The sequence below is a fragment of the Mustelus asterias genome, chromosome 24, assembly GCF_964213995.1.
Source record: "Mustelus asterias chromosome 24, sMusAst1.hap1.1, whole genome shotgun sequence".
NCBI lineage: Eukaryota > Metazoa > Chordata > Chondrichthyes > Carcharhiniformes > Triakidae > Mustelus > Mustelus asterias.
Window position 1 is genome coordinate 46,425,201 of NC_135824.1, and position 26,329 is coordinate 46,451,529.

The following is a 26,329-nucleotide window of genomic DNA, read 5'->3' on the forward strand; positions in this document are numbered from 1 at the left end:
GGGAATCAAACCCAGGTTCCTGGCATTGAGGCAGCAGTGCTAACCACCGTGCCACTAAGGTTGGAAAGCAAACAAGAAATAAACCTCTAAGCCAACAACCATTCAGCCTGTCGTCTAGGGCAACGTGACTATAATATCTTCATTTCATTCACTCTGGGGAAGGGGTGGAAAGTGAGCAATCTCTAAGCCAAAGGCCATTCAGCCCCTGCTCTAGAACACAAATCTTTCCCACATGGCCCAACCCTACTTAAAACAAATAAATCCCTCAAGCAATGCCAGAATAATAAATCCAGTGCCAATATTTATTTATATATAGTGAATCATAAACCAAAAACCAGAATAACTTGGAATATGAACAGCATCCCTATTACTTCAGCCAGCTAAATTCTCAGGCTTTTGGTAGGAAGCAGGCCCTCAGAAACCATGGCAACCACCAACCCCTCCAGAAGGCCAAACATCAAAAGGGAGAGAAAGACTAAAGAAAGACAGCTCAAAACCCGGCAAATATCGGCAGCGGATGGCAGCAGGGACCCCGGTGAACGGCACCGGCCAGCTGACAGCCACCGGCTCCTGCGGACGGCGGAGATTTTAACCGGATTGCGCAGAGCCTCACTCACCAGCGCCTCCATTACGCTCCCGTAAAGGTGGAATCAGAGCTGATGTCTGAGCTGGAATGGCTGGTATTTCTTTTGATACCAATCAAGTAAACAAACTCAAATTAACTTAGGGACAAAGTAAAAGGGGCGGCTCCCCAAAAGGAAGGGGGGAAACAGCCCGAACCAAAATCAAAGTCGAAAGGAAACTTAAAACGTCAAACCAAAAGGTGATTATCGGGGTCGATAATACACCCCAGCCCCTGCGGCGCCCAGCAGTCACGGAAGGCATCAACCGCGCCCGTGGACACCGCATGCTCCCTCTCCAGAGACACCTGGCCGCGAATGTAGCCGCGGTAGAGGTGCAGACAGTCAGGATGGACGGCCCCGTCGATCGCCCGCTGCCTGGACCTATTGATGGCGCGTCTCGCCAGGCCCAGGAGCAGGTTCACGAGGAGGTCAGCATCCCAACCCGCCCCTCTCCGCACCAGGTGCCCGTAGATCAGGAGCGTGGGACTGAAGTGCAGACAAAACATCAATAAAGAGGTGTTTGAGGAAACCAAAAAGGGTGTGCAGCCTAAAACACAGAACGTAGACATGGTCCACGGACTCCACAAGGCCACAGAAAGGGCAGTCTCGGGAGCCCGTGTACCGGAAAAACCTACGGTTGTACGGCACTGCTGCGTGCAGCACCCTCCACCCCAGGTCCCCGAGATCACACAGACATGGGAGAACGTGCAAACTCCAGTTACCCAAGACCGGAATTGAACCCAGGTCCCTGGTGCTGTGAGGCAGCAGTGCTAACCACTGTGCCACTAAGGTTGGAAAGCAAACAAGAAATAAACCTCTAAGCCAACAACCATTCAGCCTGCTGTCTAAGGCAACGTGACTATAATATCTTCATTTCATTCACTCTGGGGAAGGGGTGGAAAGTGAGCAATCTCTAAGCCAAAGGCCATTCAGCCCCTGCTCTAGAACACAAATCTTTCCCACATGGCCCAACCCTACTTAAAACAAATAAATCCCTCAAGCAATGCCAGAATAATAAATCCAGTGCCAATATTTATTTATATATAGTGAATCATAAACCAAAAACCAGAATAACTTGGAATACGAACAGCATCCCTATTACTTCAGCCAGCTAAATTCTCAGGCTTTTGGTAGGAAGCAGGCCCTCAGAAACCATGGCAACCACCAACCCCTCCAGAAGGCCAAACATCAAAAAGGAGAGAAAGACTAACAGAAAGACAGCTCAAAACCCGGATAATATCGGCAGCAGATGGCAGCAGGGACCTCGGTGAACAGCACCGGCCAGCTGACGGCCACCGGCTCCTGCGGACGGCAGAGATTTTAACCGGATTGCGCAGAGCCTCACTCACCATCGCCGCCATTACGCTCCCGCAAAGGTGGAATCAGAGCTGATGTCTGAGCTAGAATGGCTGGTATGTCCCTGTAGAAATAATCTAGTTTTTCATCTAAACTCATCATTTGCTGCAGGTGAGGGAGTCACATTGCAACTTCAATGACCCCAATTAGTGTTATTGTGATTTAAAGGGACATTGCCTCAAGTTACCAGGAAAGTCAACAAGGGAGACACATTGAGCCCTGTGGGCAACCATGAGCTCCAATTCATTAAGGTTATTTTGCACTTAAATAGCACCTTTCGTGACCTGAGTGCTTTTAACCTAATTAAATATTTTGTAGATAGTTATCATTGTAAACATTATTGTCCAAAGATGTGCAGGTTAGATGGATTGGCCATGCTAAATTGCCCCTTAGTGCCCAAAGATGTGCAGGGGGATTGGCCATGCTAAATTGCCCCTTAGTGAATCATAGAATCTCTGCAGTGCAAAAAGAGGCCATTCAGCCCATCGTGTCTGCACTGACTGTCCAACAGAGCACCTTACCCAGGTCCTATCCCCGTATCCCGACATATTTACCAACCTTGGGACACTGAGGGGCAATTTATCATAGAATCCCTACAGTGCAGAAGGAGGCCATTTGGCCCATTGAGTCTGCGCCGACCACAATCCCACCCAGGCCGTATTCCCATAACCTCACATATTTACCCTGCTAATCTCCTGACACTAGGGTCAATTTAGCATAGCCAATCCACCTAACCATAGAATTTATCATAGAAACAGTGCAGAAGGAGGCCATTCGGCCCATCGAGTCTGCAGCGACCACAAACCTACCCAGACCCTATCCCCATAATCCCATGCATTTACCCTAGCCAGTCCTGTTGACATTAAGGTGCAATTTAGCATGGCCAATCCACCTAATCCGCATATTTTTGGATTGTGGGAGGAAACCAGAGCACCCGGAGGAAACCCACACAGACATGGGAGAACGTGCAAACTCCAGTTACCCAAGACCGGAATCGAACCCAGGTCCCTGGTGCTGTGAGGCAGCAGTGCTAATCATTGTGCCACCATGCCGCCCCGTGTACCAAGATGTGTAGGTTAGGTAGATTGGCTATGCTAAATTGCCACTTATTGCCCAGAGATGTGCAAGTTAGGGGGATTGGCCAGGCTGGATTGCCCCTTAGTGTCCCAAGATGTATAGGTTAGGGGGATTGATGGGGTAAATACGTGGGGTTAAGCGTTTAGGGCCTGGGTAAGATGCTGTGTCAGAGAGTGCATACTCAATGGGCCGAATGGCCTCCTTCTGCACTTGTAGGGGGGTGCAGACAGGAAAGTGGAGTTCAGACCACAACCAGATTTGCTATGGTCTTATTGAATGGTGTAGCACACTAAGGGCCAAATGGCCTACTCCTACTTCTAGAAGACCTTAAGATACCAGAAGCAGACTCCCTTACTGATTAGAAATCCTACGTTCCTGCGAAGTACTCTCTAACATCTGGGGACATAAGTCAAAATTGTGAGAGCTGCAAGGCTATGGACCAGGTGCTGGAGTGGGATTGAAATGAGCAACTAGTTCCTTTTTTCTCATTTTTGCCAGCGGAGACACGATGGGCTGAATGGCCTCTCTCTGCACCATAATCTTTCGACGGATCTATCATAGGGCTTCCCTTCCTCACGGGATGAAATGAGTGGAGAGTCTGGCTGTTACTTTTAAAAATTCTCTGCAGCAACAGTAAGTTTTTTTAAAAAACACATTTTTGGGCAAATTGATCCTCTTGCCCCAGGGACTGAACATGAAGCTCAATATATTGAAAGACCCCACTATTTCTTCACTGATAATGAAAATATAGGAGAAGATTCTGCTTACAGTATGTGGATCTCAGACTTAGAAATCTTATTAGAAATGTAACATCCCCAGAAACCCCGGATACTAAGTCTTTTAGATAATGTCATAGCTTTGGTTAAGGATCATTAGAACCCTAGACCATCGATCAGCGTTTTAACAATCCAGCCCCCACCCCCACGACACCTTTTCTGGCGGTGGACGCAACTCACTATTGGCTGCCTGCAGGATCTTCCTGTCCCGCCGATGTCAATGACGTTTTCCGTGGCTTGCCCATCCCACCGCAAGGGTTTGATTTGATTTATTATTGTCACATATATCAGTATACAATGAAAAGTATTGTTTCTTGTGCGCTATACGGACAAAGCATACTGTTCATAGAGAAGGAAAGGAGAGAGTGCAGAATGTAGAATTACAGTCATAGCTAGGGTGTAGCGAAAGATCAACTTAATGCAAGGTAAGTCCATTCAAAAGTCTGGTGGCAGCAGGGAAGAAGCATGTTCTTGAGTTGGTTAGTGCGTATCCTCAGACTTTTATATCTTTTTCCCAACAGAAAAAGATGGAATAGAGAATGTCTGGGGTGCATGGGGTCCTTAATTATGCTGGCTGCTTTGCCGAGGCAGCGGGAAGTTAGACAGAGTCAATGGATCGGAGGTTGGTTTTGGATGATGGACTGGACTTCGTTCACATCTGTTTGTAGTTTCTTGTGGTCTTGGGCAGAGCAGGAGTCATATCAAGCTGTGATACAATCAGAAAGAATGCTTTCTGTGGTGCATCTGTAAACGTTGGTGAGAGTCATAGCGGACATGCCAAATTTCCTTAGTCTTCTGAGAAAGTAGTGGCGTTGGTGGGTTTTCTTAACTATAGTGTCAGCATCGGGGGACCAGGACAGGTTGTTAATGATCTGAACACCTAAAAACCTGAAGCTCTCGACCCTTTCTACTTCGTTCCCATTAATGTAGACCCCATTGATGAAGGGGTCACCTTCGGCGGGAGCGCAAGAACCTGTCTGCGGGAAGGGTGGGAAAATCTTGCCCTTGATGTATTGATGTTAAAATCATAATCACATTCTGCTGTAGTTACCTCATCAAATATGAATTGTTGGTAGTACAAACATAGCCTTCCTAAGTACTATGGAATTGATAATACCAAAGCAACCAAAACGCCTGACTATAAAACTGACCAACTTGGCTTTGATGGACCTGACCAGATGAGAACATCTGATGTTGAACACTCTCAACAGTGAGGGATTGGCCAATATATTTCCAAGTCAAAATGGTGCTGTGTTTGCGTGGGTTTCCTCCGGGTGCTCTGGTTTCCTCCCACAGTCTAAAGATGTGCAGGTTAGGTGGATTGGCTATGCTAAATTGCCCCTTTGCCCCTGAGCGCCAGGTTTTCCCATTGACATTTTCAATAAGATATAAAAAATTTACAAACCGTGTCCACAAACATATTTCTACATGGAGCTGACATAGGAAAGGTTGTGTAGAGCAAAATAATATTGCAACAGTACCTCAGCTAAAACCTCTGTTGAGAAATCCCAATGCTTCTGAAGTGAGAGCTGGGGCAATGAAGTGCACTTTTCTTTAATTCATTCTTGGGATATGGGTGTCGCTGGCTGGCCAGCATTTATTGCCCAATCTCTAGTTGGAAAGCAGTTGAGAGTCAACCACATTGCTGTGGCTCTGGAGTCACATGTAGGCCAGACCGGGTAAGGACGGCAGATTTCCTTCCTTAAAGGACATTAGTGAACCAGATGGGTTTCTCCGACAATCGACAATGGTCATCATGAGATTCTTAATTCCAGATATTTTTTATTGAATTCAAATTCCACCATCTGCCGTGGCGGGATTCGAATCCAGGTGCCCAGAACATTAGCTGAGTTTCTGGATTGATAGTCTAGCGATAATGCCACTAGGCCATTACCTTCCCCTTCTATGTTCTATTGATCTTTGTAGTGAGAGCATTCTATACCTGTCAAACACTGGGTGGGGGGGATGATATCCAGTGAGATTTTTGTGGATGATGGGGATTTGGAAGAGCTCAAGATGAGCAGAATAGTCATGGAAATGTTGACCCGATAATCCACTCACTAACCTGTGACTAACTGAATGACTCAATCACAACCATCCTCTCCACGTACCAGGAAAGCTGCCTGTTGTTGTGGATCTTGCGTACGGTTTGCTTCGCTTATGCAAAGACTTCATTTTAAGATATTTCTGCCTATGCAATAAATCTAAATGCTAAGCTTTTAAAGTTAACTTGACCACATTTTAAACTCAACAGGTACGCTGGGATTAGCTTGAGAAATTGACTGCATTCTTTGAAAGTACAATGCTAGCATAAGCCAAAACAAAGCTTCTCATGGCCACAGCTGCAAATGTTGATGAAAGTTAGAGACAGCTCGTACCAAATAATTTCAATACAAGATAACGGAAAACTTAGAATTCTGTATTCGGCTCGATGTTAATTAGTTCAATCCAGAGTATGTTTTTGATCAAGTCTGTTTTCAAGACCAGGACAATACTGGAATTTGCTAGTATCGCTCTCTCTCCCAGTTTTTTCACTCTCTGTGATGTGTTAACTTTAAATTCTGCTCAATAAAAGAAACTCAACATATCAGTGCTGTCTCTGTCCATTCTGAGGAATGAATGGACTCTACACCTGTTTTTTATTTTTTATTAATTCACAGGTTGTGGGCTTCGCTGGCAAGGCCAGCATTTATTGCCCATCCCTAATTGCCCTTTGAGAAGGTGGTGATGAGCTGCCTTCTTGAACCATGAGTCCACGTGGTACAGTTACACCACATGCTGTTAGGGAGGGAGTTCCAGGATTTTGACCCAGCAACAGTGAGGGATTGGCCGATATATTTCCAAGTCAAAATGGTGCTGTGTTTGCGTGGGTTTCCTCCGGGTGCTCTGGTTTCCTCCCACAGTCTAAAGATGTGCAGGTTAGGTGGATTGGCTATGCTAAATTGCCCCTTTGTGTCCAAAGATGTGCAGGTTAGGTGGATTGGCCATGTTAAATGTGTGGAGTTATGGGGATAGGGTGGGGGTGTTAGCCTGGGTAAGATGCTCTTTCAGTGCAGACTCAATGGGCCAAATGGCCTCTTTCTGCACTGCAGGAATTCTATGGTGAGTGGCTTGGAGGAGGACTTGCAGGTAGTGGTGTTCTCATTAATCTGCTGCCCTTGTCCTTCTGGATGGTAGCGGTCATAGGTTTGGAAGGTGCTGCTTAAGGAGCCTTGGTGAGTTACTGCAGTGCATCTTGTAGACGGTACACACTGCTGCCACTGTGCATCAGTGATGGAGGGAGTGAACATTTGTGGATGGGGTGCCAATCAAGTGGGGCTGCTTTACCTTGGATGGTGTCAAGCTTCTTGCGTGTTGTTGGAGCTGCACTCATCCAGGCATCTTTGTGCCACCAAGGGCCTGCTATACAAAGTAATAGACTCTGCCGATCAGTTTGCATCCATAGGTCTATATTATAATGGAGCAACACACAACCAGTGTTCTGAGAAACAAACAAATGAAATCCTTTGCTGCTCCTGAGTTCTGGCTCTGGCCTTTACCAGCCACACACTAGATTTCCTTCAGATGTAACTGGCAATTGGCAATGATCAAGTTCAATTTGAGACATTGGCTGTGGCTGTGATGAAAAACTGTCCCTTCAAGTGGAGAACATTAAATTATGACCGGTGTACAACGACCATTTTTATCAGAGAGTAAGAGAGCAGAGAGAATACTTGCCAAGCTAACGCACACTCTGTCCTGCCACAATTATGATGTGGAGATGCCGGCGTTGGACTGGGGTAAACACAGTAAGAAGTTTAACAACACCAGGTTAAAGTCCTGGTGGCTTTTGCTACCAAATAAACCTGTTGGACTTTAACCTGGTGTTGTTAAACTTCTTACTGCCACTATTACTCAGAGCTGGGGGGAAAAGGGACTCGTGGATTTCCTCATCCAACATGTGGTCTGCCCACTGAGGAGATGGAGGAGAACAGAAAGCATGAGCTCTGCTCCACAATGAGCGTGGTCATGGATAATGATTTGAAGGGACTGTGAGAGTCGTCGTTGAAATGGATGATGGAAACGTTAATGATGTTACTTGGAACTACCCTGCTGGAATCGCTGTAAAATGTGTTCAGGGAGAATTCTCTAACTTACCCAGGACAAAAAAATTGTAAGCCTTCATCAAATGCTACAGGATGTTCATCAAAATAAAGACTAGAGAAACAGAGGGGCACAGGGTAGCTTTCCATACCTATTCAGAATCGGGATTTTCTGGACTCCAGAGAGTTTATTCGGCAGCAACAGGCATTTTTAATAATCTGTTTGAGAAATGTGGGTGTCACTGACAAGGCCAGCATTTGTTGCCCATCCCTGATTGCCCTCGGGGGGGGGGGGGGGGGGGGGGGGGGGCTGTTAATGAGCTTAGTTTCTCGAACCACTGCAGTCAATTTTGTCGCAGTTCCATACAATGGGCTGTCTTGCTTGGCCATTTCAACTGGGGCAGTCAAGAGTCAACACACATCGCTGTGGGTTACAGGTAAGGATGGCAGATTCCCTTCCCTAAAGGACATTAATGGAACAGATGGGTTTTTACAACACTGAGACAAGCTTTCAATTCCACACTTTTTAAAATTGAATTTAAATTCTACCAGCTGTCGGGGTGGGATTTGAACCCGTGACCCTCAGAGTATTAGCCTGGATTACCATTCCAGTGACATTACAACTAGGTCACCATTTCATTAACGTCACTATTGTAAAATTATTTTTTGAATACTGATTAGGTTTTATTGTAAGAACTGTCCGCTTTTATGAATAGGTTAATTTATTTAAGGAAATTCTTTAAGGTTTCCTTTCCTTCCTTTGTGCTTTTTCCTTCAAATCCCTGCAAACAAACCAATTCCCCAACATCGCGGCGGCACAGTGGTTAGCACTGCTGCCTCACAGCACCAGGGACCCGTGTTCGATTCCAGGCTTGGGTCACCATCTGTACGCAGTCTGCACATTCTCCCTGTGTCTGCATGGGTTTCCCCCGAGTGCTGCAGTTTCCTCCCACAGTCTGAAAGACTTGCTAGTTAGGTGCATTGGCCGTGCTAAATTCTCCCTCAGTGTACCCGAACAGGTGCCGGAGTGTGGCGACTCGGGGATTTTCATAGTAACTTCATTGCAGTGTTAATGTAAGCCTATTTGTGATACTAATAAAATAAACTTTAAAAGATAAAATTTAGAACTAAAATCTGGACAACCTGCTCTCAGGCAGTGCCATTCCACAGTAGCCCTTCGAGCTATCTCACCTTCTCATTTTATACCACCCCCCTCTCCCATCTTCAACCTGATCCTTTCCCAACTACCCGCTGGAGACTGAGGACTTATTCTGGGCACAAGCTCACTACTTCTTGGAGCAGTTTGCTGAACCGCCCCAACATTTTCATCCTCCCTCTCTGTGAATTCTTCCTTACCTTCAGTCTTGTGAAAAAGAAAGCAGTGGCCAAAGAAAGCACATGTACTTCAAAGGACAACACGGTCCGCAAAGACCTGGCGGGTTGTGTGGGGAAAACAGTGATATTCCTTCTCAGTCACGATTCAAAATGGTTGCAAGTGTAGGCGGCGTGGTGGCAAAGTGGTTAGCACTGCTACCTCACAGCGCCAGGGGCTCAGGTTCGATTCCCGGCTTGGGTCACTGTCTGTGCAGAGTCTGCACGTTCTCCCCGTGTCTGTGTGGGTTTCCTCCCACAGTCTGAAACACGTGCTGGTTAGGTGCATTGGCCGTGCTAAATTCTTCCTCAGTGTACCCAAACTGGCACCGGAGTGTGGCAACTAGGGGATTTTCACAGTAACTTCATTGCAGTGTTAATGTAAGCCTACTTGTGACACTAATAAACTTAAACCCTTCCCTTGCCAGATTTCTGCTTTTCATTTTCTTATATACTTTCACTGGTCGAATTTTGGTTGGTGAAGCTGCATAACACTTTGTGTCTCTCCCCCCCCCCCCCCCCCGGTGTACATGTTGTGATTGAGAGTACCTTTCAAATTGTGTGTGGGGGGGGTAGGGGGTTGTTAGATTATTTGTTGTCGGATGTGGCCAGTCAGTACTGGTGGAGCTCAGTTTAATTGCCGTATTCACAGTAACACTCAGGAGATGATGAGTCTGTCTGAGCCGTGATTGTTGTACAACTGAGTCACACTGCTTCAGGTTTTTTTTTATTCGTTCACGGCATGTGGGCGTCGCTGGCTGTACCAGCATTTATTGCCCATCCGTGAGGGTATATGAGAGTCAACCACATTGCTGTTGCTGTGGAGTCAGATGTAGGCCTGATCAGCTAAGGACAGCAGATTTCCTTCCCTGAAGGACATTAGGGAACTAGATGGGTTTTCCCAACACTCGACAATGGTTTCATGGTCATCAGTAGATTCTTGATTCCAGATCTTTGATTGAATTCATATCTCAACATCTGCCGAGGTGAGATTCGAACCGGGTCCCCAGAGCATTACCCTGGGTCTCTGCCACTGCCTCCCTTCACTCTTGTGAATCTTAACACATACCCGTGGGACTGGAGTCACTGGACAAGGAGGATACGATTCCTTCCATTGAAGGAAAACTTGGGTTTCTGTCAGTTTTCATGGTCATTCACTTCTGGTATCAACCCTTGAGTTACCAGATCTTGATTGCAATCTATCACTCTCATTGGACTAGTCATCCAGCGACCCAGGGTAATGATCTGAGGCCTGGATTCCAACCCCACTGCAGATGGTGAAAAAACCTGAAATTAAGTCTAATCATGAAACCATTGTCAATTGTCATAAAAACCCATCTCGTTCACTAATGTCCTTTAGGGAAGGAAATCTGTCATCCTTACCCGGTCTGGCCTACTTGTGACTCCAGAGCCACAGCAATGTGGTTGACTCTGAAATGCCCTCTAAAATGGCCAAGCAAGAATTGTTCAAAGGCAATTAAAGATGGGCAACAAATACTGGCCCAGCCAGTCACACCCACATCTTGAGTGAATTAAAAAAAATCACACTATGGTTTTTGAGCAAGCAAATAAGGAGAAACTGTTTCCATTGGCAGGAGAGGTAGTAACCAGAGGGACATAGGTTTAACATATTATCTAAAGATGAAGGGAATGACTTTGTGTAACGAGTTGCAATGATTTGGAAGGCGCTGCCTGAGGGTGGTGGAAGTAGATTCAAGAATAACTTTTAAAAGGACAATACAGCACAGGAACAGGCCCTTCGGCCCTCCAAGCCCGCGCCGCTCCCTGGTGGGAGATGGGGGCTGAAGCCCCCCCCACGGAGCTTATCCTTACCATGGCTGACGGAATTGTGCTCACGCGTTGTTTTGGGAACAGGCTGCTGGGCTTTATTCTGACTTTTTATTTCCTGCAGCACATTCAGAAAGCCAATCTCTTGTTGATTAAATGTGACACTTGACCCCCTGGTGGCTGTTCTGTCTGAGTGTTGAGTGAGTGTTCAGAGCGTGGCTGTTGTCTTAGAGCTTCACCCTGTCCACATCCAATAACACAAGACAGGCAGAGAAAGGAGAAGGCAATTCGACCCTTGTTGCCTCATCCTTTCCCCTGAGTGTTTCTCCCCGCTGCCTCAATACTATGTGGATATTTCACCGTTCCTAATGATTCCAGCTGTCCTCTCCATCGCTGGATTTGTTTAGTCAGGATGTGGAGATGCCGGCGTTGAACAGACCATTGAGAACAAGTAATGTAAAGTAACAGTCCGGGTTGATTTTTCTTTCTCTCCTTTGTTTCCATCCTGCACCTTTTGCCCATGTCCTTTACTCTCCCTTTTCTCTTGCTTGCTCTTTCCCCCTTGCCCTTGATGAAGCTACACTGGCTCCTGGTTAAGCAACGTCTCGATTTTAAAATTCTCACCCGTGTTTTCGAATCCCTCCGCGGCCTCTCCCTTTCCCTATCTAATTTCCTCTAGTCCAAAAATGCTTTTGAGCTACCTGCACTCCTCTGATACTGGCACCTCCGAGCATCATGTGCCTTCATCTGCCAAGGGTCCAACCTCCATAATTCCCTCCCTCACTTTCTCTGACTCTCTTTTTCCTCCTCTCAGACTTGCCTTTAAAACCTTTTCGACATGGCTCTGGGGGATCTATCCTCCTATCTCCTTTTTGTTGATATCAAATGTTGTTTGACAAAAACCCCTGTGAGGCATTTTAGGCGATTTTACTGTGTCAATGGTGCTATAAGTTGTTGGAATGATCTTGTCTGTGTAGCTCCGCACAGGGTCAGGGGGCAATAGTGGGGCAATAACTCCGAATCTTAGTGCTATCTCGGTACAAAGCTGAACAGTATGAGAGTGGTGTATCAGAGGGAGAAAGCTGCTGCTTGAGATAAAGCACCAGACCGCCCAGTGAAGGAATGCCGTGCTATCGACATGTTCCAGTTCATTGCCCGTCTTCTCAACACAAGGAGTTGTCCCGTCTCTGAGGTCCAGCCTTGCGTGCGTGAAACATTCCTTCTCTTGTGTAATGGCACCAATGGGTCTGCTACAGTCTGGAGGCTTTTCACAGGAGTCCCAGCAGCAGAGGACATCACAAGGGTTGGTGTCCCGCCATATGTACAGAGGTGTCTGTGTTAAAATGTACAGCGATGCACTTAATGTTGCACCCAAAGTGCGGAATATCCAAAAGTGCTTCACACAAGTCAATTGCTTGTGAAAAATGGCTGACTTATTCAGCCAAACAGCTGTGAGGTGACCAATGGGGCTGCTGTTTTAATGGCATCAAACTGGTTGTTCACAGAACCTGCTGTGTCTGCCCACTGCCAGGGGTAAAGGGAGCACTTAAAGGGACTGAGCTCACCATCTGATTAACCCCTGCAAAGAACAGCCTCCAGTCAACAACAACTTATATGCATTTATATAGCACCTTTATTGTAATTAAACGTTCTGAGGTGCTTCACAGGAGCATTATTGAACAAGGTTTGACACAAAGTTGCTTAAGGCAATGACCGGACAGGTGACCAAAAGTTGGTCAAAGAGAGAGGTTTTAAACAATGTCTTAATGAAGGTGAGAGTGGTAGAGGGGTTCAGGGAGGGAGTTCCAGAGCTCGGACACAGGCAGCTTGAAGGCATGGCCGCCAATGGCTAGTCAGCTTCAAAAGGCAGTTCGATATCCCAGCCAAACCCAATCTTTCTTTCACCCAACACCCACACGCGTACCTCCAGGATTGCTGCATCATGAAGGAGCCCAGAGACAATCCGGAATCAAACATTCAGCAAAACGTTGGCTCTTTCCAGCCAGCAGGAACGCTGTCTGGTTTTAATGAGATAGCTTTGGGGAAATGACGAACAAAGGGAAGTCCAGGGATGCTGTGAAGCTGAATTTTTCAGCAGTGATGGCAGGGTGGGTGTTTGTTGATGAAGGTTAATGCGCAGGATATTATAGAGGTGGCAGGAATAGGAGCTGGTTCAAGGGCATTGAGTTGTGGTTTATGGATGCTAATTATCCTGGAGGGTTAATATTTGTTGGTTGCTGTTCAGACCCGGATCAATTTTAAACTCTTCCCAGTTTCTTGGGAGAGAAGGAGAACAGTTTCAACATGTGCAAAAGGTACAAAAAATAGTATGTGGTTATCTGAGGGCGGGGGGGGGGAATTAAATAATGGGACTTGATTGTTAGCAGGTTACACAGATATAATTGAATGCAGTGTTTGTAAGGCTGTGCGTGCATGCGGCAATACTGCTCAGTGAGGGACTGCCCATGTTGGGTGGGTGAATGAGGTCGCACCTGTTATTTGGGACACTTGCACGTAGCAGACTGAGTCACCTTGAAGAGAAGACACCACGTTGTGTCTAGCATGTGTGCGTGGCGGTGCTGGGATGACTTGCATGGCAATTATTCAGGCAGAACATGGTCACCGGAAATCAAACATGTGGTTACGTAACAAACATTTCCTCCTTGACATCTTATACTGAGCAGACCAGCTCTGCCTGTGTTTTGCTTTCCAGTACTGATCTTATACTCTAAGTAAGAGGCTGTGTAGTTTGTGTGTTCGTATCTGGGGTTAGAAGTAGCTGGATAAGTTAGTTCAGGACACAAGGGGATGCAACGATTTTCAGTTGTGATGTTGGCTGTAAGAGTCCTCAATAAAAAAAGACATCTTAAATACTCCCAGACCGCAAGCGCTGGATTTGACAGCACCCTGGGCTCGAGAGCACTGCTGCCTGCTGTTTGTGTAGCCCTGATTTATAATGTGTTTCTCTTCTTCAACTGAAGGGCAAAGGTGAGGGAATGTTGAACTACTGCTCTCTGCATAGCTCGTCATTATCTTAAGTCCTGGTAAAGACTGAGGTAGCTGTTCCTCTGCAAGAGCGGAGAGAAGCTGCAGTTTGAGGAAAATTCAGAAGGGCATTAACCTCAGCAGTGTCAATAAAACACACGCAGAGAGGGATGGGCCAGTCTGTCACTGCTGATAATAGCACATTGATTAGTTCATATTGCAAGCTTCTTACAGGGACTGTCAGCCTCTGTGAATTCCTCCGTGGCCTTGCCCCCTGCCAAATCTGCAATTTCCAACAACCCTCGCGAGATCACTGCTCCTCCAATTCTATCCTCTTGCGCACCAGGTTTTCTTTGCTCTACCATTGAATACTGCCTGTACAGTCACAGGATAGAGTCAGTTTGTGGTGAACCATCGTTGGTTCCCACTGTGGGGTTGTTCTAATGTTGTTGTTGGGCTAGGGTGTTCACACTGTGGGATTGTTCTAATGTTGTTGTTGGGCTAGGGTGGGATTAATACACCTGTGGTTGTTACTGTTGTGGCACATCCCAGTCGGGCTCCGCCTCCTGGGAGAGGTATAAGACCCCCTGCTCAGGCGGGACCTCGTCAGTCTGGGATGGTGTACTTACGTTCTATTAGTTCCATTGTTAGACAATAAAAGCCTTCTGTTACCGAAGCTTCGTGCCTTGAGTTCAATTGACGTGCATCAATTTTATTGTCGAACACTAAGCTCTCGACGGAAAGGAGAGTATGGAGCAAATCTTAAAGCCAGAACGTCTGACGCTGGATCCACGTGCGGTGGGCGCCTCTAACACCTTCGACCACTGGCTGAAGTGTTTTGAGGACTACCTGGCAGCCTCCGCAGCGGTCACCACAGATGATGACAGACTCCGGGTCCTCCATGCGAGGGTAAGCGACACAGTCTACCTCGCGATCCGTGCGGCCACCACTTACCCGAGGGCCCTCGAGCTTTTAAAAAAGCGCTACACGAAACCTCCCAACGAGATCCACACTCGTTACCTCCTCGCTACACGACGTCGGCAGTCGGGCGAAACCATGGAGGATTACGCCAATGAGCTCTTGCAGCTTGCCAGGGGCTGCGACTGTAAAGCTGTGTCGGCTGAGCAGTATATGTATGACCTCGCCCGAGATGCGTTTGTGGCAGGGGTAGGGTCTTCGTACATCCGTCTCAAGCTGCTAGAAAAGGGGAATCTCAACCTGACCCAAGCTATGGAATTGGCTGAAATGCTTGAGGCGGCTTCGAAGAGCTTGGTCCTGTATCCGGAGGACCACGTGGAGACAACGTGGCAGGAGCAGTCGCAAATCCCTCCTCGCCCCACGGGCTAGAAGTGCAGTATTATGGCGTGCTCCCATGTAGACCCGACGACGGCTGCAGCCCCATGCGGCCCGCGGTGCTACTTCTGCGGAGGAGCCAAGCATCCACGACAAAAGTGTCCCGCTAAAGCGGTAACCAATGTAACCAATGCGGTAAAAAGGGGCACTATGCGAAGGTGTGCAGATTGAAGCCCAAGAACGGCAGTGCAGCCTGTGATCCTTCGGAACTGGGATCGTCACCATCGACGTCGAAGTACCCACGGGGTTCGTCCACGTGCGAGTCCAGGACGACGCCATTGTGGTCGACGGAGTCGGAGGAGGATGACCACCAGGAGTCGCTACGCTTGGCGCCCTCAACCATGTGCGATTCATGGGGGCGGCCATTTTGGTCGACGACGACCAGGAGCGACCAGCAGGGGTCCTCAGCGTCGACCTCAGCTGCCTGCAGTGACGTTCAAGGACCAACGGTGGCGTCGATCACCCTGAACCAGGCTAAGCACCACAGGCTTGACTGTTCAATGATGGATATAGAGGTAAATGGTCGTGCAATTTATTGTCTGTTTGACAGCGGGAGCACTGAGAGCTTTATTCACCCTGACACTGTAAAGAGGTGTGGACTCCAGATTCAACCTGCCAAACAGACAATCTCTATGGCATCAAGGTCCCGGTCTGTCCCTGTTCAAGGACGTTGTGTGGTAACTCTGAAAGTGCAAGGCACAATTTACGAGCGATTCAGGCTCCTTGTGTTGCCGCATCTTTGCGCACCAATTCTCCTCGGACTAAACTTTATGGTCCACATGAAGAGTGTGATCCTACAGTACGGTGGGCCACTCCCTTCGCTGACAGTAGGGGAACAGCTGCAGTCTCCAAATTGTCCAAAGCGCCCCGCATGCAATCTTTCTACATTAAAGATCACCACACCCTCTTTTTTCAAGAATCTGGTACCAGGCTGCAAGCCCATCGCTACTAAAAGTAGGCGTTACAGCACTGAAGATCGGATCTTCATCAGATCTGAGGTTCAGCGACTCCTCAAAGAAGGGATCATACAGCCCAGTGTTAGTCCGTGGAGAGCACAGGTTGTGGTGGTCAAGAGCGGGAACAAACCCCGGATGGTCATTGATTACAGTCAGACCATTAATCGATATACGCAGCTGGATGCGTATCCTCTCCCGCGCATATCTGATATGGTCAATCAGATTGCGCAGTACCGGGTGTTCTCCACCATAGACCTTAAGTCCGCCTACCACCAACTCCCCATTCGCCCAGAGGACCGACACTACACGGCTTTTGAGGCGGATGGTCGTCTGTATCAGTTTCTTAGGGTTCCATTTGGTGTCACCAATGGGGTCTCGGTCTTCCAGCGTGCTATGGACCGAATGGTGGACCAGAACAGGCTGCGGGCTACCTTCCCGTACCTGGATAATGTCACCATCTGCGGCCGTGATCAGCAGGACCATGACACAAATCTCCAGAACTTTTTACGCACTGCATCTCGCCTGAATTTGACCTACAACAGGGAGAAGTGTGTATTCCGTACGCGCCGGTTAGCCATCCTGGGATACGTGGTGGAAAACGGGGTCATTGGCCCTGATCCCGACCGTATGCGCCCCCTTGCTGAACTTCCCTTGCCCGCTAGCGCAAAAGCACTGAGGAGATGCCTAGGCTTCTTCTCCTATTATGCGCAGTGGGTCCCCAACTACGCGGACAAAGCCCGTCCGCTTATTAAGTCCACGACTTTTCCACTCACGCCAGAGGCCCAATTGGCCTTCAAGGCATTGAAACACGACATTGCGAAAGCCACGATGCACGCGGTAGACGAATCCATCCCTTTTCAGGTGGAAAGCGATGCATCTGATTTTGCCCTGGCCGCCACACTAAACCAGGCGGGCAGGCCCGTCGCGTTTTTTTCCCGCACCCTCCAAGGCCCCGAAATTCGGCATTCAGCGGTGGAAAAGGAGGCCCAGGCCATTGTGGAGGCCGTCAGACACTGGCGCCATTACCTGGCGGGGAAGCGGTTCACCCTGATCACGGACCAGCGGTCCGTGGCGTTCATGTTCAACAACACGCAGAGGGGCAAGATCAAGAATGACAAGATCTTGCGGTGGAGAATTGAATTCTCCACCTATAACTACGATATCATGTATCGTCCAGGGATACTCAATGAGCCCTCGGATGCCCTCTCGCGCGGAACATGCGCTACCACGCAGGAGGATCGCTTGAACGCCCTACATAATGACCTGTGCCATCCTGGGGTCACTCGGCTCTACCACTTTATCAAAGCTCGCAACCTGCCTTACTCGGTGGAGGACGTCAGGTCGGTGACAAGGAGCTGTCGGGTTTGCACGGAATGCAAACCGCACTTTTACCGACCTGACCGGGCACATTTGGTCAAGGCCACTCGCCCCTTCGAGAGGCTGAGTGTGGATTTTAAGGGCCCCCTTCCCTCAACAGATCGGAACGTGTACTTTCTGAACATAATAGACGAGTACTCCCGGTTCCCGTTTGTTGTCCCCTACGCGGACACGTCGACTGCCACGGTGATCAAGGCATTCCGTGATCTTTTTACCCTGTTCGGGTACCCCAGCTATATCCATAGCGACAGGGGCTCGTCGTTCATGAGTAATGACTTGAGGCAATTCCTGCTCTCATACGGGATTGCCTCTAGTAGGACCACGAGTTACAACCCTAGGGGTAATGGACAGGTGGAAAGAGAGAATGCTACAGTCTGGAAGGCTGTCCTATTGGCGCTGAAGTCCAAAGGCCTTCCAGTCTCCCATTGGCAGGAGGTCCTCCCAAATGCGCTTCACTCCATTCGCTCCCTCCTGTGTACGGCAACCAATGCTACTCCCCACGAGAGAATGTTCTCATTCCCTCGGAAGTCGTCCTCGGGGATATCTTTACCAGCCTGGTTGACGTACCCAGGACCCGTCCTTCTGCGGCGACATGTAAGGGCCCGCAAGTCCGACCCCTTGGTCGAACAGGTCCACCTCCTCCACGCCAACCCTCAGTATGCCTATGTGGCATATCCTGACGGGCGAGAGGACACAGTCTCGATCCGAGACCTGGCGCCCGCAGGGGACGTAGCAACTCCTGTCGCTCCCATACCCCCAGTGACGAATCCCTTATCCCTTATTTCTCCCCCGGACGTGGCGCGGTCAGCACCGGGACCAGTGCTTAACAGTTATACTCCAATGCACAGCTTGCCTGAGCCCCGGAGATCGGCGCCATCGCAGAATGTACCGGGATCCCCTGCACTACCGCTTCATCAGGGTCAACCGGCCTGTGAGTCCGTGGGAGGACAGCCGGACGCTGTTTTGGGGAGAACGCCACCGCAAGCACCTACTCCGGTGTCACCGCCGGTATTGAGGAGGTCACAACGACGGTGCGGTCCTCCAGACCGTCTGGACTTATAATCTGTTGACTTTTTTTTTTTTAGTCAGTTTTCGTACCCCGCCGGCCTTTGTTCTCAAAGGAGGGGTGAATGTGGTGAACCATCGTTGGTTCCCACTGTGGGGTTGTTCTAATGTTGTTGTTGGGCTAGGGTGTTCACACTGTGGGATTGTTCTAATGTTGTTGTTGGGCTAGGGTGGGATTAATACACCTGTGGTTGTTACTGTTGTGGCACATCCCAGTCGGGCTCCGCCTCCTGGGAGAGGTATAAGACCCCCTGCTCGGGCGGGACCTCGTCAGTCTGGGATGGTGTACTTACGTTCTATTAGTTCCATTGTTAGACAATAAAAGCCTTCTGTTACCGAAGCTTCGTGCCTTGAGTTCAATTGACGTGCATCACAGTTACTCTGCTGAAATATATCACTAATTCAAACGATAGAGCAGCCTTCAGCTCTGTCCCTCCCTAAACAGCTCCACCCTTCTGTCCTCCTCCTAAACACTCACCTTTTTAACTAAGCTTCGGGCCATTTGTCCTCATGCCTCTTTGTGTAGGTTAGTGTCAAATTTTGTTTCATCACGTCTGTCAAATAGCTGGAGCTGTTTTACTGTGTTAAAGAAACTAAGTACAGTTTTATTTTATTATCGTTGCCATTGCTAGCTGCTTTAGCTGCAGGATTGGGTGGAAATGTTAGGGGCGGGACAGGGGTGTCCATGTTGGGTGAATGCGATGTGCATTTTATTTTTGTTTAAAAGTAATTTTCTTTTACAGAGCAAGACGTGGAAGAGGCTGAAGACCATGGTGCACTGGTCCCCCTTTGTTGTCTCCTTCAGGAAGCGCTATCCTTGGGTGCAGTTAGCAGGCCATGCAGGTAAGCCACTCTAGACACTGAGTTATTGTGCAAGCTGCCTCACCTGCCCGAGCTTGCAGCCCAGGCTCCTCTAATAGATCACAGGAAGAATGTGCCCCCTGGGGCGGTATTGAGTAAAGCAAACAATGATTCTCGAGCAATGAAGACTCTCCCTTCCATTCAGCTTGCAGCTGAAATGTGTCCACTTTGGTGTGAAGAGGCACTCCAGGGGAAGGGGAAATAGTGCCTGATGAGTGGGCCTGACTGCACAGGGATCCAATCGTCCCTCGGTACTATCCGGTGACGTTGTGAAATGCAGCCGGGCTGAGCTGCCTCATCTTTCACAGGACAATAACCAAGGGTTCTATAGAATAAGCTGACCCATTGTGATGGGGAGCAACAGAAGTGTGAACTGTTGAAGGATGACAAATGGTGTTCACAAAACTGCCTGTTTGTTTCAGGTAACTTTAAAGCTGGAGATTATGGAAAGATCCTGAAGAAGTACTGTGAGTGTGAGCACCAGTGCTTGGAGTCCCTGATGAAGGACCCGTTGCTGCGTCCCTATGTACCAGGCTATTATGGAGTGGTGGACAAGGATGGTGACAGTTACAACCAGATGGATGATCTGTTGTCAGAGTTTGACTCCCCCTCAATCATGGACTGTAAGATGGGGGTGAGGTAAGTTGGACTTTGAAACATGAAGTGTCAGTTGGTGTTGAGTGGGGCACTGTCTCCTTTTCCTCTGAACTTCTTTCGCCCTCTTAGCCTCTGTGATCTCTGTGACCCTCTCCGGCCTGGCTGACCCTCTCCGGCCTGGCTGACCCTCTCCGGCCTGGCTGGCCCCCTCCGGCCCGGCCGGGCCCCGACAGTTCTGACCTCTTGAGCATCCCCAACATCGCTCCAACATTAACTGTGGCTTCTGAGGTACCAAGCTCCCAAATTCCCTCCCTAAACCTCTCTACCTCTCTTTAAGATGCTCCTTAAAACTTCTCCTCTTGACTAGACTTTTGGCCATCTATCCTAATATCATTTTTTCTAGCAAGTTGTCCGATTTTGCTGTATGACACTCACATCTTGGGATGTTTTTATTAGGTTATGGGTGTAGTAATAAATACTAGTTGCTCTGTCTCAGGTTTTAACATAGTGATATATTGATGAATCACAGCAGGATATTGATTAGAGAGCTTGTAATTGGAGAAAGTTACACTGTCGGAGCCACCCAGAGCACACAGGATCCAAAGTAATCTCCTGGCTGCGCAACCAGTGACCTTGGGCCTAGGGGTTGCAATTTGACCGAGTGCCTTTGGGCTCGAGTGTGGAAAACCCGTCACTGTCTCTTGTGTTCCGCTGGAAAACGTGCTCAGGTTGCGGACGAGGACTAATTGTGATTCCCCTGTGAGGGAATAGCTTTTTTAAAAACAAGTCCCTCCATCCTTAAAGTTACAAAACCAATACTCAGATTGGTCCAAGCAAATCCATTCCTTGCTTTCTCCAAAAAAACAAATTCAAAATCCAATTCATGGTCCCCAGAAGAGAGACAAACAAGGTCCAAGCTGACAGGATGAGGCATTGCACCCCATCTTGGATTGATCCGATGCTTGATCTTAGCCAAAAGGCCGAGAGTGAATGAATAGTTTATCAACACTAGCTACCTAGCGTCACGTAAAAAAATGAGTACTTGGGCGAGGTGTAGGTGGCCAATTGCTCCACCGGGGACACACATCCTAGTGAGAGCATCTTTCAGTGGGAAATGAGAACTTTTCCCCTCTGATATTGCCAACTCCCTGCTGGGTTTGCAAAAGCCCTTCCCTCCTCCTGTGCCTCTCCCATGGTATTCGATTGTGGCTGACAAACTTGTGGAAACATCGGATAACAGTTGTGAAATAGTGTGTCACAGTATCGAGGAACATTTCCTTAAAGCGCGGGACTTACAGCAGGCTGGCTGTGAACACCAGGCCAGAATGCAAATGTGTAGTTTGCAAAGTGACTTCAAACCTTCCACTCTGCTGTAATTAAAGGCTAAAAGCATTTTGTCTCCTCTTCAACCGCAGCCTGTTCCTTTGTTAACACATTGCCCAATTCTCCATCTTTGACGGGTCCAAACTCCCGAGTGTGAGAGCTGCAGGGGCTGATGTTATGTTTAGCTGCATGCCCTGTGTTACATACCTGGCTGTGTGATTTCATCTCCTCCCACCCAGGTCCTATTCCCGGAACCTTGCATATTTACCCTGCTAATCCCCCTAACGTTAAGGTTGATTTAGCATGGCCAATCCACCTACCCGCACATCTTTGGAGCATGGGAGAAAACCGGAGCACCCGGAGGAAACCCACGCAGCCACGGGGAGAACGTGCAGACTGCGCACAGAGAGTGACCGAGGCCGGAATTGAACCCGGGTCCCTGGCTAGCCACTGTGCCGTCCTGTGCTGCATATCCTATGTTATATAATCTGTCAGAATTTGACACCGAGCCACACAAGCAGATATTTGGGTAGATGTCCAAAAGGGATGTTTTAAGGAGAGACAGGTTAGGGAATTCCTGAAGTTTTTGTTACTCGTGGAGTCATGGAAACTGGGGAATGCTTAGAGGCCAGAATTGGAAGAACGCAGAGATGTCGTGAGGGGGCTTGATGCTGGCACTGAGATTGAGAGGGGTGAGGAGAGGTGATGATGAGATTTGAACAGGAACACAGCTGCAACAACCGTCTCGGAGTCGCAGCGCGTGTTTCTAGTGCTCACTTAGTCCATTCATATTTTTCTGACACTGGATTCCAAATTTGCTTTTGAAGGACGTACCTTAAGGAGGAATTGACCAAAGCTCGCGAGAAGCCCAAACTGTGGAAAGACATGTACGAGAAGATGATCGCAGTGGATCCAAATGCACCCACGCAGGAGGAGCACGAGCAGAAAGCTGTTTTGAAGCCACGTTACATGCAGTGGTGGGAGACACTCAGCTCGACTGCAACACTAGGGTTCAGGATAGAAGGCATAAAGGTAAGTGGAGAGCTCGTATATACCAGTCAACTTCCAGTGCTGGCAAGAACATGCTTGAGGAAGCATAGGATCAGGAGCAACATGGCTGAACTGTAACCTAATCGCATATGTCCACCTTTTCCCCATATCCCAGGCTGCCTTTGGTAACAAAATCCCATCATGTCAGTTCAAGAATTAACAAATGAGCCAGCATCAACTGTTGCTGGAGATGGTTCTAAATTCTCTTCATCTTTTCAGTGTAGAAGCATTTCCAGGGGGTGGCACAATAGTTAGCACTGCTGCCTCACAGTGCCAGAGACCTGGGTTCGATTCCTGGCTTGGGTCACTGTCTGTGGCGGCGTCTGCATGTTCTCTCCATGTCTGCGTGGGTTTCCTCCGGATGCTCCTCCCACAGTCCAAAGATGTGTGGGTTAGATGCATTGGCCATTCTAAATTGCCCCTTAGTGTCAGGGGGACTAGCTAGGGTAAATGTATGGGGATAGGGCCTGGGTGGGATTGTGGTCCGTATGCCCTCCTTCTGCACCGTAATGATGCCATGATTCTAATTTCACTCCTGAAAGGTCTTTCACTACCGTCACCTCGTTCTAGACTCCTCAGCCTGTGGAAATAGTTTTGCTGTATCTTTCCCATCTGTTCCCCTTAATATCTTTACTGTGATGACGGCCTTATCCAATAAGGAAAGGGTGAACAGGTTGGGCCCATATACCTTATTAGAGTTTAGACAAATGACAGGTGATCTTATTGAAACATATAAGTTTCTGAGGGGGCTTCCAGGTCTGATTGCAGTGAATCTATCTTGCACTTCCTCCAAGGCCAGTGTTTCCTTCCAAAGGTGCAGTGCTCAGTGCTGCGCAGTCCTATGTTAGCCAGTCACAGAATGAGGAGGTTAACAGGGTAGGAGGACATTGGGGGAAGCTTGGTCACCAGTTCCAGCTGCAGGGCACTATCTATCTATCTGTTGTTGACTCTGCTCAGATCTCTAGTTAAAGATTCCCTTTCGTTCCCCAGAAAGCTGATGGTTCCTGCAGTACAAGCTTCAAGAAAACCAGACTCAAAGAGGAGGTTATGGAGGCGCTGGAAGATTTTGTGGACAGCAATAGAAACATCTTGGTAACTATTTACTCTCCGTTACTACATTCCTTCGGGCACAAGAGTCTCAGCGTCACATTGGAGATCATAGTTTCCTCCAGATTCTCTCTGGGTATTGTGGATGGTTTTGCTTGCTGGCATTCTGACCCCCAACCTGGCTCTGTGTGTTGCTAATGTTCCTGTTTGTCCTGTTCTCAGAGAAACTACTTGACGCGATTGAAAGAACTGAGGACAGCACTGGAGGGCTCCGAGTTCTTCAACACACATGAGGTAATGGGTGTTCCCTGCTGTCCCACAGCCCGTAGCGCGCAAATCCCAGATCAGTTTCTAAGACAACCGCCACATCAAAGGTTCACGGCAGAAAATACTCAGCAATCCTAGCAGCAGGAGGAAAGGAAAAAGAAACCTTTAGGGATTGTGACACTTTCACAAGCGAAAACATCTGAAGGAACGGCTGTCCCTGACTTTTTGGTTTTTTTGTCAGATTATCCGGGGCGCGGGTCTCTGCTTCGTGATCCTGATTTGGGCTCCTCCGAATGTCAGTTCCTCCGGATGCTGACCTGTCAGCCTGTGACTCCTGCTCTTTGGCTTGGAGTTTGTGGGACACTGTTGTCTCATGTGCCTCCATGTCATTACCCTGTTGTCAAGTGTTTGAGGCTTGGCAATAATTGGTACTGGTTTATGGAGGATGATTATTGCCCCAGACTCCCCGGCTGGCTGGCTGGCTGGGAGGGAGAGGGAGTGGGTGGCTCCCCAACACTTGTTCGAGGCAGAATATGCAGACTCCACACGTGCTGTAGTTTTCTCAGCACTTGGATTCGGAGACTCTTCAATTCATTGATGACTTCCACTCGTATCAGATTGCAGAGGGAAATAAATCATGTAATTGTGCTGGTTAACCATGGAATGCATCGCAGTCACTTCCCCACTCCCTCCTTTGGGGCCCACTTGAGTTGGGGCTCAACTGATGGCCCCCTCTTTCTTTCAGCTCCTTCACCACACAGACTGCAGCAGTTCAAGGTGGTGCCTCACTACCACTGTCTCGAGGGTAAATCAGGATGGCAGTAAATTTGGACCAATAGCTATCCACGTTGTTTTTCTTTTCATGCATCTTCAGTCTTGTCAATGATCTCTCCTGCCCTTATGGATTGGGACGATTGTGAATCTTTGGAATTCTCTATCCTAGAGGGTTGTGGATCCTCCATCATTGAGAATATGTTCAGTACTCAGATTGATGGGTTCAGGACTGTACGGGAATGAAGGAGATTGGGAATAGTGTGGGAAAGTGGGGTTGGGAAGGATGATCAGCTGTGAATGTATTGAATAGCAGTGGCTTGATGTGCTGAGTGGCCATCTGCTAATTTCTTCCATCTGTAGTATTTTCTGATCCCTGACTGGAATTGTCTCTTTTGTTCCAGGTGGTGGGAAGTTCTCTCCTGTTTGTCCATGACAAGTCGGAGCTGGCCAAGGTTTGGATGATTGACTTTGGGAAGACAGTGCTGTTACCTGACCACGCGACACTGAACCACCGGGTGGCCTGGGTGGAGGGCAATCGGGAGGACGGCTACCTGTGGGGCATGGACAACCTCATCAGCCAAATGGTGGAGGGGTGACTGGTTCCGCAGCCCTCGGGACTGCCATTCTCAGCCCGCCAAGTGTGCCGCTTTTCGGATGACGCACAAGGAATGGTGTGGTTGGACTCCTCTTTTTCAATCCTCGTCACCTCTGACTGGATCAGAAGCTTGGTGCAGTAACTGAGGGGGTCCATCGCTCCTTTGGGAGGGTGGTTTTGGGCAGGGAGGGGGGTTGGTTGGTGGTGCGAGTTTAAAAGCGGGTGAGGAAAGCTAAGTCGAGAGCGCGCTTGTGATTTCCGGGGTTTGAGGTGCTGTGTAAAGTTGTCATTCCTGAGCACCATGCCTAACCTCTGACCTCAGCAGGGGGAAGTGGGAGTTTGAACTATGGACACTGCTCCCTGGGGTCAGTGCAGAGCAGACATCGTGACTGGTTGAACCAGTGAACACTTTTTTTTCCTGAAATGTGCAACTCGAGCAGAAACACTGGAGAGAGGCAGAGATATTTCCGATTAATTCCCCAGGTCTGTTCAATAACATTTTCAAAAATGCGGAACAGAACAACTCACCAACCTTGCAGCAACACACGCACAGCCGTGACTCTTATACATGTTAGAAATACTTCACCATCCTTTTGCAGTTTGCCATATTCGGGTCCCGTGTCACTCGACAGAATTTGCCTGTTGGCCACCTCCTCCCACCCCCACCCTGGGCAGGTGGGTTCCGCACTGCACTGATAAACTCCAGGGAGGGGGAAGGGTGCGAGGAATCCCTCGGGAGGGTGATGCTGAATGGAAACGGTGGAACTATCCAGTGCCAATCTTCCCCAAACTCAGGTGACAGTCGAAACGATGGGTGGCACAGTGGTTAGCACTGCTGCTTTACAGCGCCAGGGACCCGGGTTCGATTCCCGGCTTGGGTGACTGTGCGGAGTCTGCACGTTCCCCCCGTGTCTGTGTGGGTTTCCTCTGGATGCTCCAGTTTCCTCCCACAGTCCGAAAGACGTGTTGGTTAGGTGGATTGGCCATGCTAAATTGCCCCTTAGTG

At 48.6% G+C, this 26,329-nt stretch overlaps 1 protein-coding gene across 1 annotated transcript; it reads left to right on the top strand.

The window, feature by feature from the left end:
- The first annotated feature begins 423 nt into the window (after positions 1 to 423).
- On the top strand, positions 424 to 26,329 carry LOC144511095 (inositol-trisphosphate 3-kinase C-like). Its single transcript, XM_078241073.1, has 7 exons — positions 424 to 638; positions 19,537 to 19,652; positions 20,093 to 20,309; positions 22,418 to 22,622; positions 23,631 to 23,732; positions 23,910 to 23,981; positions 25,130 to 26,329. Exons 1-7 carry the CDS (start codon positions 424 to 426, stop codon positions 25,322 to 25,324), a joined length of 1,122 nt encoding a protein of 373 aa, XP_078097199.1. The 3' UTR covers positions 25,325 to 26,329.